This window comes from Dendropsophus ebraccatus, chromosome 3 (genome assembly GCF_027789765.1).
Source record: "Dendropsophus ebraccatus isolate aDenEbr1 chromosome 3, aDenEbr1.pat, whole genome shotgun sequence".
Lineage (NCBI taxonomy): Eukaryota > Metazoa > Chordata > Amphibia > Anura > Hylidae > Dendropsophus > Dendropsophus ebraccatus.
This window is the reverse complement of record NC_091456.1, coordinates 65,603,896-65,620,660: the sequence shown is the minus strand read 5'-3', so window position 1 is coordinate 65,620,660 and position 16,765 is coordinate 65,603,896. Positions and strand designations below refer to the sequence as shown.

Sequence of the window (16,765 nt, the reverse complement as noted above, 5' to 3'; positions counted from 1 at the left end):
AATATGTATTAAATTGTTTCTACGCGTTCCCCCCCCCCCCCTCCAATTTATACGGGTTCATCCGGGAACCAACAGACATTGATCAATTTTAACCACAAATAGGGGATATACATATGTAAAAATATTGCAACACAATTATATAAATAATCCAATGTCAGATAGCAGCTGTCCCAAATAGGTACTGCAAGGTATAGCAGACTACCCTATACCGTCCTCATCTGCTTGTAGGCGGAAGCCCGCTCAATCAATCATAACATTTCATACTGTAAACACTGCTATTACCAGAAAGAACAATAACACTGCACTCACTGTTCCCATTTAATTTAATAATAATGCTCTGTAGCCCTGATAGTGACTACAGACTACACTGGGACACCACATTGCCAGATAGCCTATATAAGAACAATGTATACTCATCTAGACACAAATGTTCAGCAGTCCCAGTATGTGTATGGCATGCCTGGGTCGCATGAGTGAGCATCTGCAGCGACTTCACTTCGGACGAGCAGAGTAGATTAACTACCAGATGATCTGCCCCATCAGACTGCGAACCAGGCATGCCGTACACATACTGGAACTGCTGAACATTTGGGTCTATATGAGTATACATTGTTCTTATATATGCTATCTGGCAATGTGGTGTCCCAGTGTAGTCTGATTGGTCTCTAGTCATTATCAGGGCTACAGAGCATTATTATTATTGAATCAAATGGGAACAGTAAGTGCAGCGTTATTGTTTTTTCTAATAATAGCAGTGTTGTTTACAGTATGAAATGCAATTACTTTAGGATAGGGACCGACACCGTGGTAGGGGCCACCCTGCTAAGGAGGTGATCACCCTAAAAGGCAGGGACAGTGTACCTGGAACAGCGTAGTTTGCACTTTCCCTCCCCTCCCTCCTTATGCACTATGGGTCCCAGTATCCACCCCCTGCTGTGAGTGCATGTGGGCAGATTGTCACATTATTTTGGTCACAGTTTGATACTTGTATTTTAACTAGATATTAAAAGTTAAGTTTTAGGCCTAAAAGTCTTTACTTTTTTTGTTTATAAGGGACCATTAATAGCCAACCTTTGTTGTCATCAAACGGTTGGAAGAAAACCCTGCTATTGTTTCGGCATTGGTCTTACTATTAATGGTCTCTGTAAACTGACATATTCAGACTACCCAAAACCAAACACCTTGGCACAAAGAATCATTGTGCAGTAAGTGCCACCTGGGGGACACAGCTTCCCTATTCTGATATTTGGTGGAACAGACCCTCTTAACAGATTAAGGTCAAAGCCAATTTTTGTTTTCGCACTTTTTCCACTTTATGTTTAAAAGGCCATAGCGCTTGCATTTTTTCACCTAGAGACTAGAGATGAGCGAACCTCGAGCATGCTCGAGTCGATCCGAACCCGAACTTTTGGCATTTGATCAGCCGTGGCTGCTGAAGTTGGATAAAGCCCTAAGGCTATGTGGAAAACATGGATATAGTCATTGGCTGTATCCATGTTTTCCAGACAACCTCAGAGCTTTATCCAAGTTCAGCAGCCCCAGCTAATCAAATGCCGAACGTTCGGGTTCGGATCGACTCAAACCCGAACCCGGTTTGCTCATCTTTACTAGAGACCCATATGAGCCCTTATTTTTTGCGACACCAATTGTACTTTGCAATGACAGACTTTATTTGCTGTGAAACTGGAAAAAAAAAAAGGGAATTCGTTTTCATTTCGGGGAGTTTAGTGTTTACGCCATTTGCGCTATGGTAAAACTGACATGTTATCTATGTTCCTCACATCAGTACGATTACAATGATATGTAACCGCAATGACTTTTATTTTATCTAATAGCTTTTAAAAAATTAAAACCTTTTTTTTTTTAAATAAATTGCGTTTAAAATTGCTCTATTCCTATCCTTATAACAATTTTATTTTTTTGTCTATGGGGCTGTGTGAGGTGTCATTTTTGCGCCATGATCTCTACTTTCTATCGGTACCTTGTTTGCATATATGCAACGTTTTGATCGCTTTGATGCACTTTGGATTTTTTGGCGCTTACGCCATTTACTGTGCGAGATCAGGAATGTGATAATTTAATAGTTCGGAAATTACCCTTGCGGCGATACTAAATATGTTTGTTTATTTATAAAATGGGAAAAGGGGGGTGATTTGGACTTTTATTAGGGGAGGGGATTTTTTTTTTTTTTACTCTGAACTCCCCTCGCACCACCATGACCAGGTACGCCATGGGATGCGAAGGGGTTAAACAAGTCTGCTAGTTTTTATGCATTTAGCTGCAGTCGCATGATTTGCTGGTAAGATATAAGCATACTTTCCAACTGTCTTTGGAAAATGGTTTCCATTCAGTCTGTTCCAGCCGCGGCTTTGGTCTTCTGCTTCTTGAAAAGCATATTTTTGTTTTTAAACACAAAGAGGGAGATTTATCAAACATGGTTTAAAGTAGATCTGGCTCAGTTGCTCCTAGCAACCAATCAGATTCCACCTTTCATTCCTCATAGACTCTTCGGAAAATGAAAGATGGAATCTGATTGGCTGCTTTTTTTTCTCATTCCTTTGACTAAGAATAATTGACATGTTAAACAGGCCTTCAAATACAACAAGGCATATTTTAATACAGACGCACAGGATGACAATGTCAAAAGGGTATTCCCATCTGAACACATTATCCCCTACCCACAGTGTAGGGTATTACAAACTGACCGATGGGGTCCAAATACTGGGACCACTGAAGAGAGACAGCATGAACGGTGAACGACCAGCACTCCATTCATCCTCTTTGATGCCACTGAACATTGGCGACTTCAGCACTGGCCACTCAACATTCATTCTCGGGACAATTTGAACCCGTTCTCAGTTTGACCCCAAGCAGTCGGACCCCCACTGATCAGCTTGTTATCCCTGATCTTGCGGATAACTTCTTCAGATGAGAATATACCTTTAGGGTGCGTTCACACCTACCGCATCCGCAGCTTATTTTTCCGCGGAAATACGCAGGTCTGGTAGTGCAGATTTCAACCTGCGAGAAATCCGCATATGTGTGCGTTTTGCGGTTTTTCTGCAGCAAGTTTATTGCAACTGAAATGTCTGTTTAGAATGACAGACATTTTAAACTGACATTTCAGTTGCGATAAACTTGCTGCAGAAAAAAACGCAAAACGCACACATATGCGGATTTCTCGCAGGTTGAAATCTGCACTACCAGACCTGCGGATTTCCGCGGAAAAATAAGCTGCGGATGCGGTAGGTGTGAACGCACCCTTAGGCTAGGTTCAGACTATGTAACTGTGCGGCTGTAAATGTGCGGCGGTATTTTTGGTGGTTCATGCGTACGCTGGAAAGTATACGATATACGGCTGCACAGTGCACACTATGTATGAATCTACGGCCCTATCGTAAACGGACCCGTAAAAAATGAACAAGACCATTGTTTGTGGCTGGAAATGCGGCCGTGGATTGACAGGCGGTCCGTACGGAGTACTTCAAAAATAGCCGGCAATGATGCCGAATGCCGATGCCTCTAATAGTTAATATATTAAATTAATAAAACACATTTTCTTTGTAAAAAAGTCCCTTTCATTGTTCAATAATTTAATTCTAACGAATCCATCATTGTGCAATTAAATATACTGTTAAAATAAATATATATATAAATAAATGTATATTTATATATATATATATTTATTTTTTGACAGTATATTTAATTGCACAATAATGGATTCGTTAGAATTAAATTTTATTTCAACGAAAATGAGTTTTATTAATTAAATATTAATTAGTACAGGAAGCTCCAGTAAGCCGTTAATTCATATTGCCGGCAATAGAGCATTCTGTACTAATCATCACTTTACTTTAATTAAAACATCAAATGTTTCTTCTAATTATGTTATCACAATAGCATTATTAGAAGAAACATTTAGAATTATATGTGCGCTCAGCTGATCGGCTGAGCGCACATATAATTAGCGGGTCCGCAGTACAGTGACTTCATTGTGCTGCGGACCAGCGAAGAGGACACATCGGGGTGAGTATAGAGCTCTCCCCACCACTGCACCCCTCCCAGCAAGGAAGGGGGGTCACTTAACCCCTTCCTTGCTGGGATGGGTGCAGTCTGACATCAGGGGGTTAAGGGGGATACAATACATCCTCCCTTAACCCCTTGGGGGCCAGACTGTAAACAGCGATCTGTAAAGATGCTGCATACTATAAGTTACACAACACCGCTCACAATGATGGGTGTTGTGCTCCTGTTTGTGTGTTTTTTGTGTGTTTCTCCCTTTTTGCTTTTCAGATATTGGTATCCTGGGGATTACGTCGGATTCGGTGGACTACGTCGATGACCAGCGGTTGTTTGGTGTTTTTTTGTTTTTTATAAAATGGTCAATGAGGGGTGTGGGGGTGTTTTTATTTGAATAAAAAAAAAATTTAACTTGTGTCTTGTCTTTATTTCTTTACTTTATAGACTTAGTAGTGGAAGCCGTCTAATAGACGGAATCCATTACTAAGTCGGGGCCTAGTGTTAGCCGGTATAAAATGGCTAACACTAACCCCCCATTATTACCCCAGTACCCAATGCCACCAGGGGTACTGGGAAGAGCCGGGTGCCAGTGGTCCCGGAGCGTCAAAATTGGCGCTCCTGGACCGGGCGGTAGCAGGCTGGTAAGATTTAGGCTGGGGAGGGCCTAAACCAATAGCTCTTCCCACCCTGGTGTTACTAGGCTGCTGTCGTTTGGTTTTTAACCCGGCTGGTTATAAAAAATAGGGGGGACCCTATGCATTTTTTTTATTAATTAATTATTTATTTAAAAAAAACCCGCATAGGGTCCCCTCTACTTTTATAACCAGCCGGGTTAAAAACCAAACGACAGCAGCCTGGTAAAACCAGGGTGGGAAGAGCCATTGGTTTAGGCCCTCCCCAGCCTAAATCTTACCAGCCTGCTGCCACCCGGTCCAGGAGCGCCAATTTTGACGCTCCGGGACCACTGGCACCCGGCTCTTCCCAGTACCCCTGGTGGCATTGGGTACTGGGGTAATAATAGGGGGTTAGTGTTAGCCATTTTATATCGGCTAACACTAGGCCCCGACTTAGTAATGGATTCCGTCTATTAGACGGCTTCCACTACTAAGTCTATAAAGTAAAGAAATAAAGACAAGACACAAGTTAAAAAAAAATTTTATTCAAATAAAAAAACACCCCCACACCCCTCATTGACCATTTTATTAAAAAAAAAACAAAAAAACAACCGCTGGTCATCGACGTAGTCCACGGAATTTGACGTAATCCACAGGATACCGATATCTGAAAAACAAAAAGGGAGAAACACACATAAAACACACAAACAGGAGCACAACACCCATCATTGTGAGCGGTGTTGTGCTCCTTACAGTATGCAGCATCTTTACAGATCGCTGCTTACAGTCTGGCCCCCAAGGGGTTAAGGGAGGATGTATTGCATCCCCCTTAACCCCTTGGGGGCCAGACTGATGTCAGACTGCACCCATCCCAGCAAGGAAGGGGTTAAGTGACCCCCCTTCCTTGCTGGGAGGGGTGCAGTGCTGGGGAGGGGGTGGGGAGAGCTCTATACTCACCCCGATGTGTCCTCTTCGCAGGTCTGCAGCACAATGAAGTCACTGTACTGCGGACCGGCTCTTTATATGTGTGCTCAGCCGATCAGCCGATCAGCTGAGCGCACATATAATTCTAAATGTTTCTTCTAATAATGCTATTGTGATAACATAATTAGAAGAAACATTTGATGTTTTAATTAAAGTAAAGTGATGATTAGTACAGAATGCTCTATTGCCGGCAATATGAATTAACGGCTTACTGGCGCTTCCTGTACTAATTAATATTTAATTAATAAAACACATTTTCGTTGAAATAAAATCAGTTTCGTTGTTCAATAATTTAATTTAAACGAATCCATCATTGTGCAATTAAATATACTGTCAAAAAATAAATATATATATAAATATACATTTATTTATATATATATTTATTTTAACAGTATATTTAATTGCAAAATGATGGAATCGTTTAAATTTAATTATTGAACAATGAAAGGGACTTTATTACAACGAAAATGTGTTTTATTAATTCAATATATTAACCATGAGAGGCATCGGCATCGGCATACTGCAGAGGATCGCAAACCCCGGTAATAGCAATTCATGTAAACTGTGTTCCCTGCTTTCCCAGATGCATCCAGAGGTGTTTGCATCACTTTAAGATTTTATTTGTTATTTTTAGTTGAACCAGATTTCCAAGTAAATGACCGTATGTTTTCAGCCGCATGTCTATTTTTTCACACGGCCGTAGTTTCATCCGCACATTTACAGCCGCATAAAAAATACAGCCGCACACATACATAGTGTGAACATAGCCTTAATGAGGCTGTTGGTGTAGATGAAAGCAATTTGTTTAAATTGTCCAACATCATGTTATAAAATAAAGCACAATGAGGAGTGAATTCTCAATAGATCCAAATATACTTAACCTTTTTAACTTTCATCGTTTTATATTATGTATTAATGTAAAATAGTTATACAGAACTCTTTTCATTATTAAAATTCTGCCGCATCCATGTCCTTCTCAGCTCTTTAGTCCTATAGCCACTTCAATTAGAATAGCATCATGTTGCTTTTTGAATTCCGTAAAGATTATAAAGCATTGTGGTGAGCACTAGTTTTAGGCCATGGTAAACTAGTCATTTGCTTCTGCCGCCTACGCATTTAAATTTTAATTTCAATGCCAACTATGCTATGATATTAATCAAGTCATTTTTTTGTATATTGCAATCAGAAAGAAACCCACTTTTCCTTGCAGCCCCTTAAGGCATGAAAAGATTATACTGATATGGATCACAGGCTGCCGCTCCTTTCTGGGAGAGATGCTTAAAAGCAAACTGAGCTATGTGAGGCAGAACTACTGGGCTGAGATTATAAATGTAGGGTTTCTTCACATAAATTACATCCTAAAATGCAGGTATTAGGTAGGTGACGGATGAGCAGATGAAGATTCACACTGAGTAAATTAATTACAAACTCGGTGATAAACAGAATTGAAACTTGAGCCAAGGATAATGAAATTACATGCCTTTTTTCTTCCCTAGTGCTCCTCTAGTGCTGAAAGAAGATTATTTTCTAGAAAGAAGTCTAGGGCGATCACATTAGCAGCAGCAATAACCATTTTGCATGAAAATATCAAATAAAATGTGTCAGTAAGTTGTTTGCCGTGGAATAAAAAAAAGCAGCAAAAATGTGTAACTTATATCACACAAATGTCACTACAGGCTGCAGAAAAAAAAAAAATGACGCCCATATGTTGTATCTGAAAGACTTGCATCACAGAGCAGGGGTTGTGCTAAAGCCCATGTTCCTTTAAATGCTAAACTAGAACAATACTTTTTTTATCCATGAAAGCATGGAGCAGTTCTTTCTTGGCGGTGTGTCCAATGGCCAATTGCCACGGTTTTGCAAGCAATTGTTAGGGGTTTTTGTTTTTAATTTTTTTCCCCAAAAAGAAATATTTTACACACACACACACACTTAAAAAAAGCTTTCAACTATAAACACTGCAAAGCCATTAACTACATCACAAAACGGAGGCAATCAGCAGTGGTGTTGAGCAGATCTGTCAAAAAGTTTTTTGGTCTGGCAACTTTATTCAAACCAGAATGCTTGGCGTTTGATTCCCCATGGCTGGAAAAGTTGGACACCACCATAGGGAGTCCTGGAAAACATGGATATAGCCATACGCCATGGGGCCACCACAGTGACTTGAAACAGGATAACAGTTCCCTTTAAAAACAAAACATACTGTATAGTTTTACTTAAAATCAGCACAGAATCCAAATGATGGTACAGATTTTTTTTTTTAAACTAACATATGTGGATATCTCACTACAGGACAGTGTTGTGGGTAGAGCCAGGGGAAAAAAAGGTTTCTGTTTAGTCCTGTTTATGGGATGTAAAATGGGGGGGGGGCGGGGAAGCTATTCTGGCAACTTTTTTTCACACACACCCAGCAATCAAGCATAGTTTCCCCTTAAGTGTGGTTGCACCAGGTCTCCACAGTGATAATATGCTGCAGTCCACCTCTGTAGAGCTTATTCCTCGACCACTACATGATCCCTTATATAACTAGGTTTACATGTTTTGTAAAAATGGCGGCTATGTTTCAGAACATATGTTATTTAAAAAATAACAGATGTTATTTGAGCAATGGCGGACGTTAGTATGGAAGCTGCTGGACCTTTAAAGAAGCCTATACGTTATCCTTATTAAGTGTGTTGTGGCGGGACAGTGCACCGATTGGCTGAGCACCATCAGTGACCCAGGAGCCGGAGAAACAAGCTGAAGTGCGAGCAGGTAATGTATAAGCTTCTTTAAAGGTCTGGCAGCTAATTAGTTAATAAGGCAGTGGGGATACATTCTCACAGTGGACTGAGAATGCAGAGGCCATAGGGCATAACTGTAGTGTATATCACTGTGGATTTCGCAATGTAAAATCTGCTGTGAATGTGGTACGTATGAACGCAGCCTTAAAACAGTAATCCAGCCTTTAAAAATTGATTGCTTCTCCTCTGGATAGAAAATCACTATCAGACTGGTAGTTCACTACCACCAATCCGCTGCCTGAAGAAGCTGCAGTACCCATACAATCATTGCAGTGTCTTCATTGCTTAGTTCTGCTCATCTTTACATCACCTTACTATTAGTACTAACACTGCAGAGTAACACTGTATACTACTGCAGGATAGTCCCATTCAAGTGAACAGGGCAACACTTTATGATCAGAACACCAGCACCAGGATGGGTAAGTGTCGTGCTAGTATAGAGTATTTAAATGCACAGAAAAATGCTTTACTATTTTCGAATTTGAAAGTTATTTTCATTTAACAGCGAACATGAAGATTCTTAAAAGGTTTTAGTGTTTCTGAAATGTAATTGCAATCAACTGATTGGTGTCATGAGTACCAAAGAGTTCTGCACAAAAGCGAATCTGTGAATGTTCCTGAAGCCTAAAAGTGGTACATTTAAATGAAAATCTTACCTAGGAATACTATAGAAACATTAAAACATATTTGCCAAAAGCCATAATGAAAAATCAAGAAAACATGGAACTATATTATATATGCCGGATGCATGTGGAGCAATGGACTGCATAGTAATATAAACCTCCACCTCTGCTAAAATCATGACATTCTTATATTAAGAGCATTTTACAATACACCATTCATCATGCGGCAAAGTATGAAAGTAACTTTGGTTCTGGAATAGCTGTATGATAAATTACCAGATTCAGTGTTTAAATTGGCACTGTCATTAAAGGAGAAGTTTGGCCAAAATGAAAAATCTGAAGGCAGGGGGGTGCAGCAACATAATAAAGAATCTATACTTACCTGTCCCAATGCCCGCAGGAAAAAATCCGCTCAGTCAATCAGAGACTGCCGCAGCTTCCCGCCTCAGACACTGACAGGCTGAGCAGGCATGTCCAAAGCTTGGGTTGTGACGTGGCAGGAGTGATGATGCAGCACTGCAGAGGAATGGGGCCAGTATACATTGGTCAAGGTCAGACCAATCAGACCTTGACGGATTAAAACTTTTGACAGATGTCTCTGACATGTAAAAAGTTTTTTCCTCCCTACCAACACCCTGTAATGGTGTGTTTAGATTTATCTGGCAGATTTTTTGAAGCCAAAGCCAGGAACAGACTATAAACAGGGAACAAAAATCTTCAAAAATCTGCCAGATAAATCTCTCTGTGTAAAGACACCATAATGAATCGGGCAACAAGGAAACTATTTAGGTACATATTTTTCCATGAATTATACAAATTAAGATAGAAAGAAGGGTTTTAATAAGACTGAAATATAAACTGCGATAACCCGTTTATTTCCATCACAAGAGCAAAACTGGCTATTACTGCACTACTACTACTTCAGCATGACAGATAGATAGATAGATAGATAGAGTTTAAAAAAAAGTTAACTCACCTTCCTTCCGGCAGCCCAGCATCTCCTGTCCCGTTCCCGACACAGGCAGTGTGACTTACACTGTCTGTGCCGGAGGTCCCTGAAGCTCTCCCAGGCAGCAAAGCGTCTCATCAGAGAAGCTTAGAGACACTCTGCTTCCAGGAGAGCTTTGGGAGAATGACAGGGGCTTCAGGAACTTCCAGAGCCTCTGTCATTCTCCCGAAGCTCTCCCGGCAGCTGAGCCTCTCTGAGTTTCTTCGATGAGACGCTTAGCTGCCTGGCAGAGCTTCAGGGATATCCAGCACAGGACGTGTAACACTGCCTGTGCCAGAAAGGGGACGGGAGACGCGTGGCTGCTGGGAACAGTTAACTGTTTTTTGGGGTTTTTTTATACTGGTCGCCGCATATGGTGGGGATGCAGCCATTTTTGAGCACCCCCACCTTATGCGGCAACCATACCATACGGTGTGTTTATATAACGTAAACCCTGTTCTGATAAACCCCCAGTTCTAATAATTTCCCCTGCCCCCCCCCCCCCCACAATAATTCTCATTATGTTGTTAAGACACAAGGGCGTCGTATAATCAACAAATTCATTGCTTAGGCTGGGATAACACCACAATCTGCTTTTGCGCTACAATTACACATCAGCGTCCTGTGAAATTGGGATAGTGAAGTTTCTGTGCACAAACAGGTAAGGGTCTCATAGATTTTAATGGCGAGAATGTAGTCAGCTAGTGGCTATGTTTGGATCATTTTATGATGGTATAGATGGTTTCAGTCTGGATCCCAGAGCATAGCAAACCACGCTTTAGGGCCTAAGTCTAAACGTATAATGCTATGTTGGGACTATTAAAGTCTATGGGGCCCCTACCATTTAATGTATACTTTTTTTTTTAATCACATTCTGACAGGAAGCCCCACAACCATGCAACATATAGGCAAACTGTGGTGTGAACTTGACCCTAAAGGAAAGAAGCTGAAAGGTCTCATGTTTTGTATCTCAACCTACACTCCTCTTTCAAAACAACTCTGGAAGCAGCTTACATCTACTCTTATTTAAAAAGTTACGTTCCAAGTATCAGAGATCTAAAACAATGTATTGTCGACAGGATCTGTCATAATTGCAAAACTATAGAAAGAATGGCATAAGCTGCACATGGTACACAAAACATCAATCAAGGTAATATTTTAGCTGACAGACAAAATCCATACCTTCATCGCTAGTGGTCTGCTGTTTAACCACTGTCATTAGTGACCTAGAAGGAGGTTTACCAAGTGGGAGTCTCCAACTTTTTGCTCTTTGTTGTCTGTTCCCATTGTTTTCTGGCCAAGTCTAGATCATAAATAGGTTCAGTGTTAATAAACTGCCAGAAGAAATGTAACTGCAATTAGTAGAATAGAAATAATCTCCAAAGTGTGCACATGACCCAAAGTAAAATAGAGGTAAAGGATCTAAAATGTGAATTTACTACAGCTACTACAGTAAACCATACCACAATTTCTGTCTGCAATCATTAAAATCTTAATTATACTAGCATGAGTTAACAGATTAGGTGTAGAAATAAGCGAATCGCACATCTAAACGAAGCAAATCCTTTAATTTGATCTTTGTTCCGCTCATCATACTGCTGGCCTCTCAGTGCTGCTCTGCTCCCTGCCAATCCACTCCGGGAGCCAGGAAAAAGCTGGATTGAACCCTGGGAAACTAAGAAAGGTTTCCCAGGATTGGATTCAGCTTTTCCCAGCATCCTGGGAGGAGTAGCAGGGAGAGGAGGGGTGCTGAGAGGTCGGCAGTATGATGAGCAGAACGCAGATCAAATTAAAGGATTCGCTTTGTTTAGATGAGCCATTTGCCTACTTTTATCTCCAGTTAGGGGTCATTTCACCCAAGCAAATTTTTGCATGCACTTGGGTATAATCAGAATAGAAAGCCTGTTTTTCTACAATAAAGGCACAGAAAAACAGCATACAAAGAATGTGGACTCACAGCTAACCAACTGCTCTTTACCGTCTCTAAAATGTGCGACTTTTATAAATAATCTGCTAAAAAAGGAAAGGCGCCACACCCTGCAATGTTCTACCACTATTCCTAAGGAAAAATAAAAAAAATAATAATAAAAAAAAAAATATATATATATATATATATATATATATATATATCTGAATGGAGCACACAATGAACGTGATATTTATATATTGAGGGTCGTTTTTCCTGCAGACATCAGAACATCAGACAAAACCTCATAGCGACTTGAATAATGATACAAAAATGTCTTCCTTACGCTGCAGAAAGAGAGTCTGATTTATAGATAGCATTTCGGAAGAGGAAGCATGATGTACATGGCACCTCTATACACATGACAGGTAACCTGTCATACATGATGCTCACTGTAGCCCAGTGATTTATGCTGATAGTTGTTAATTTTACAAGTACAGCAGACAGGCTGTCAGGGCTGTACAATCAAATCCATCTTGGTTTATAATGATTAATGCTCTGTCCGATTCAGCAAATGAGCAAGTATAATACCATCCCTGAAACATTAATGAGGCTCGAGCTTTTACTGCTAAAGATCTGCTAACAGCTGCTCAATAGGACTGAGCTGAAATAAATACAATGAAATGATAAGTGCTTACACACAAATTGGTCTTTTCAGAGCCCTGTTTCCCATCATTCATTAAGTTAGGAACTTCCCCAGGTTCTAGGCCACATTCAGCGACTTCCAGGTCACTGCCATCATCCTCATCTCCGCCACTTGAAAAGCTGCTAGTTTCTTCTTTCTCTGCCTCGGAAAGATGATACTCTTCTGACTTCTGAGTGAACGTTCTCTGGTCATTTTCTTCCAGTGAGGATTTGCTGTCTTCTACCTTCTCTGGGGGAGACTGGGCAAGAGAACAGTACAACTCTGCCAGACCTGAAGCAGCTAAACTCAGGTCATGGTTATCTGGTTCTTCTGCTTTTGCATCTTGACCCAAGGGAATGAGAAGGCAACCTGCACACCAAATTAAACAAATTTATCCATCACAATACAGATATGGCTTTCATTTTGACTAACCGCAGATCAGTACTTTGATAGAACAGAAAAATCAAAATGAGAAATTTTGGAGAACTAATAAAGAATATAATATAATATAATATAATATTGAGTATGATAAGGATGAATAAACATTTTAGTTCCATATAGAGTGAAAATGTAAAATATGATACCAATACAAAATAGAGATTGTGGTGCAAAAAAGATGTCCGAAATGTCCCCTGTAGGTAGAAAAATAAAGGTGCTATGACTCTTAGAAGGCAAGAATAAAAAATAAAAATTTAGACCACAGTTGTGTATATCTGGGCTTTAAAGGGGTTATCCAGGATTAGAAAAAACACAGCTAGTTTCTTGCCAAAGAAACAGCACCACACCTGTCCTCAGGTAGTATGTGGTATTACAATTCAGCCTCATTCTGTGTAACGAAGAACTGCAATACTACATACAAACTGAATAGAAGAATAATGGTGTTTCTGCAAGAAAGCTGCCATGTGTATTTAGGATAACACCTTTTAAAAGTGATGGCCTAGCTTAAAGGGGTAATCTGGAGAAAAGGACTTGTTTTCAAATCAACCGGTGCCAGAAAGTTACACAGATTTGCAATTTAGTTCTATTTAAACATCTCAAGTCTTCTATTACTTATCAGCTGCTGTATGACCTACATGAAGTGGTGTACTCCTTCCAGTCTGACAGGGGGCTCTCTGCTGCCTCTTCTGTCTGTAACCCGAACTGTCCAAAGCAGGAGAGGTTTTCTATGAAGATTTGCTATTACTGTGGACAGCACAGAAGTGGCAGCAGCGAGCACTGTGTCAGTCTGGAAATAAAATTCCACTTCCTGCAGGGTATACAGCAGCTGATAAGTACTGGAATAGTTGAGATTTTTAAATAAAAGTAATTTACAAATCTGTATAACTTTCTGATACTAATTGATCTGAAAACAGTTCTTTTCACCAGATTACCTCTTTAAGGATAGCCCAACAATATTACATTGGCAAGAGTCCCAGCGCCCCCACCAACCATCTGAAGAGGCTGTAACAGTTGTTTGAGTCCTACTGCCTATTTAGTGTTTACAAACGCTCATCCTTGCAATCACTGTTCTTTTAGTAGTGGCAGGGCAAGGTAATCCAATGTGGTCACATTCGGGAGAGTGCCAGAGAGAGACACACACATATGTTGCCAGCTCCAATTGTTTTACTGGTCTTCATACCAGTGCTAGATTTAGTAAATGTGGAACTAAATGGGAGAGTTTATGCTATTATTCAATACCCTTTGTATGATTATGTATGTTTAACACTTTAAAGTGCCACTGTCGCTAAAAATTCTTTTTGCAGAAATAGTTAGTACAGGCCATTTTAAGAAACTTTGTTATTGGGTTTATTAGGCAAATATGCCATTATCTGCATAAAAAAAGACTTTTCCCAGCCCCCCCCCTCTCTCATCCACTGCTCATTATCAGGAAATCTCTACTCTTTTACATCAGTCGGGTCCTGTCTGTTCTATGGAGAGGGGAGGGGGTAGAAGGAAGATTAGTGGCAGCAGAGAGCAGAGCACAAAGGATTACACAGCAGGGAGCTGTATGAAGCTTGTATTCAGAGGTAAGAGAGGTCAGTGCTGATGTCAGAGGAGAGAGCCTGGTCATGTAGCTGTAAATTAACTCTTTGTTGTCCTGTTTTGGTAGACAATCATGAAGACAAGGGGGAGATCTTCAAACTGCTTTTTCATTATAAAGATGCATTTTTCGGCTAATAAACCCAATTACAAAGTTTCTTAAAATCGCATGTACTATTGATTTCTGCAAAAACAATTTTTTTACGACAGTGACACTTTAACTGTCTAATGTATAACACTGTTGTATAACACATGAGGCCATGCACGATATCTGGTATTTAGAGAAATGTGTGTGTGTGTGTTTCTGGGGTGCTACAGTTATATTAGTAAATGGCTACTACAAAAAAACACAACCTCGGATAAAATTCAGATGTCAGTCATGTTTAGTATGATGGGCAGAAAGGTGGCCCTAACAAGGTATTAGGCAGGTGACCAGAATAAACAAATATCAAATGTCCATTTTTATAATTAAAGTTGACAGTGCCGTGTGCTGTAGAAGCACACATACTAAAGTATGGCTCAGACCTTTCCATTGAAAGAAACTAAGGAAAGGGCATCTAATTCTCCTATATGTCTTATACACTAAAAGCAAAGAATGCAAATCCTGATATTCACTTGTCTGGGTAGGAGAAATATATCTTCAGGCATGTCCATGTCATAATCTAATTTTACCAGCGAAACAGTCAATTACTGCAATATCCGTTTTACTACATAGAACACAAGGTTGAACGCCGTACCTTTAACTACCTACAACTTATCAAAGAATCATAATTAGTCCTTATCTTACCTGGGTCCTGGATATTATTCAATAAACTATGATCCAGATGCACTTCTCTAATGTTCTCCTCTTCCCCGGAAGGCTCTTCTTTGTTTACTAGCACTGCATTTGCTATGGGTTTTTCATTGACCTTGAAAGCATCTGTAGCAGCTTCAGCAGCTATGATTTCTGCCCCGACTACCATGGCTGATACTTTCTTGTCCTCCTGAGTCTTAAGCCTCTTAGAACGAGATGTGGTATGCTGAAGGCTGTAATGGAAGATACTGCTGTCAGATTAGAATGTCTGGCGTGGATAAGATAAAACAGCTTCTAATATAAACGCCTTTCACCTTAATAAAAAAGCACAAAAATGTCATTTTTTGTGTGCTGATAGTGTTTAGAATTTATTATGTTACAGATGACGGTTTGATTTGGAGACTTGCTAAGCCTCTATCAAAGTTCCTCAAGTTCTCAGAGGTTGGGATAAATAACCTTTGGAACTTTGCCATGACAAAGGTGAGCATGAATATAACCAAGGAAAATGAGATCAGAACCTAGAGCGCTTGTCAATCAGTGCAGAATGTTATTAAAAGAAAAGGAGAGAAAACTCTCAGAAGGAATCTATATTGAATCCAATTAAGACAAATTAACTGGTAGGTGTTCATGGTTCTGATTTACTACTGTCAACCCATCTGTAGAGTACAATGAACTTATACCAAAATGGTGGCACAATGTGACTGGGCCACTATTTGCAGTACAATTGCACCAAATTGACAAAAAAAATCAACACGACCACTAGTTTGCATTAAAAATCTAAAAAAAGGGACATGGCTTTCAGGTTTTCAGACTGCCCAACATATGTATTAACCCCTTAAGGACAGAGCCTGAAATGGCCTTAAGGACAGAGACAAATTTTATGAATATGACCAGTGTCACTTTAGTCATTAATAACTTCGGGATGCTTTTACCTATCTGGCTGATTCTGAGATTGTTTTCTCGTGACATATTGTACTTTACATTTCTGGTAAAATGGAGTCGATACTCATAACGAATCTTTATGAAAAACACCAAAATAACGTGAAAAATTGTGAAAAAATGAATTTTTCAAACTTTGAAACCTTTCTGCTTATACAGAAAATGGTTATGCCACATAAATTATACATTAAATAGCATTAGCAACATGTCTACTTTATGTTGGCAGCATTTATTAAACTATATTTAATTTTTTTTAGACAATAGGAAGCTTAAAACATTAGCAGCAATTTTCCAAATTTTCTGTAAAATTTCAAAATCAGATATTTTCAGGGACCTGTTCAGGTTTAAAGTGTATTTGAGGGGCCTGTGTGTTAGAAAGCCCCACAAAGCACCCCATTTCAGAAACTGCAC

General features: G+C 39.8%; 1 protein-coding gene across 3 annotated transcripts in view; it reads right to left on the bottom strand.

The window, feature by feature from the left end:
• KDM4C (lysine demethylase 4C) overlaps nt 1–16,765 on the bottom strand; it is a 283,487-nt gene that overhangs the window by 95,177 nt on the left and 171,545 nt on the right. For all 3 annotated transcript variants that reach the window (XM_069961946.1, XM_069961945.1, XM_069961944.1), the window contains exons 10-12: nt 15,410–15,648; nt 12,617–12,972; nt 11,195–11,315 (exon numbers count right to left, since the gene is read on the bottom strand). In XM_069961946.1, the coding sequence (XP_069818047.1) occupies nt 11,195–11,315; nt 12,617–12,972; nt 15,410–15,648 (716 nt within the window). The remainder of the gene's footprint in view (nt 1–11,194; nt 11,316–12,616; nt 12,973–15,409; nt 15,649–16,765) is intronic.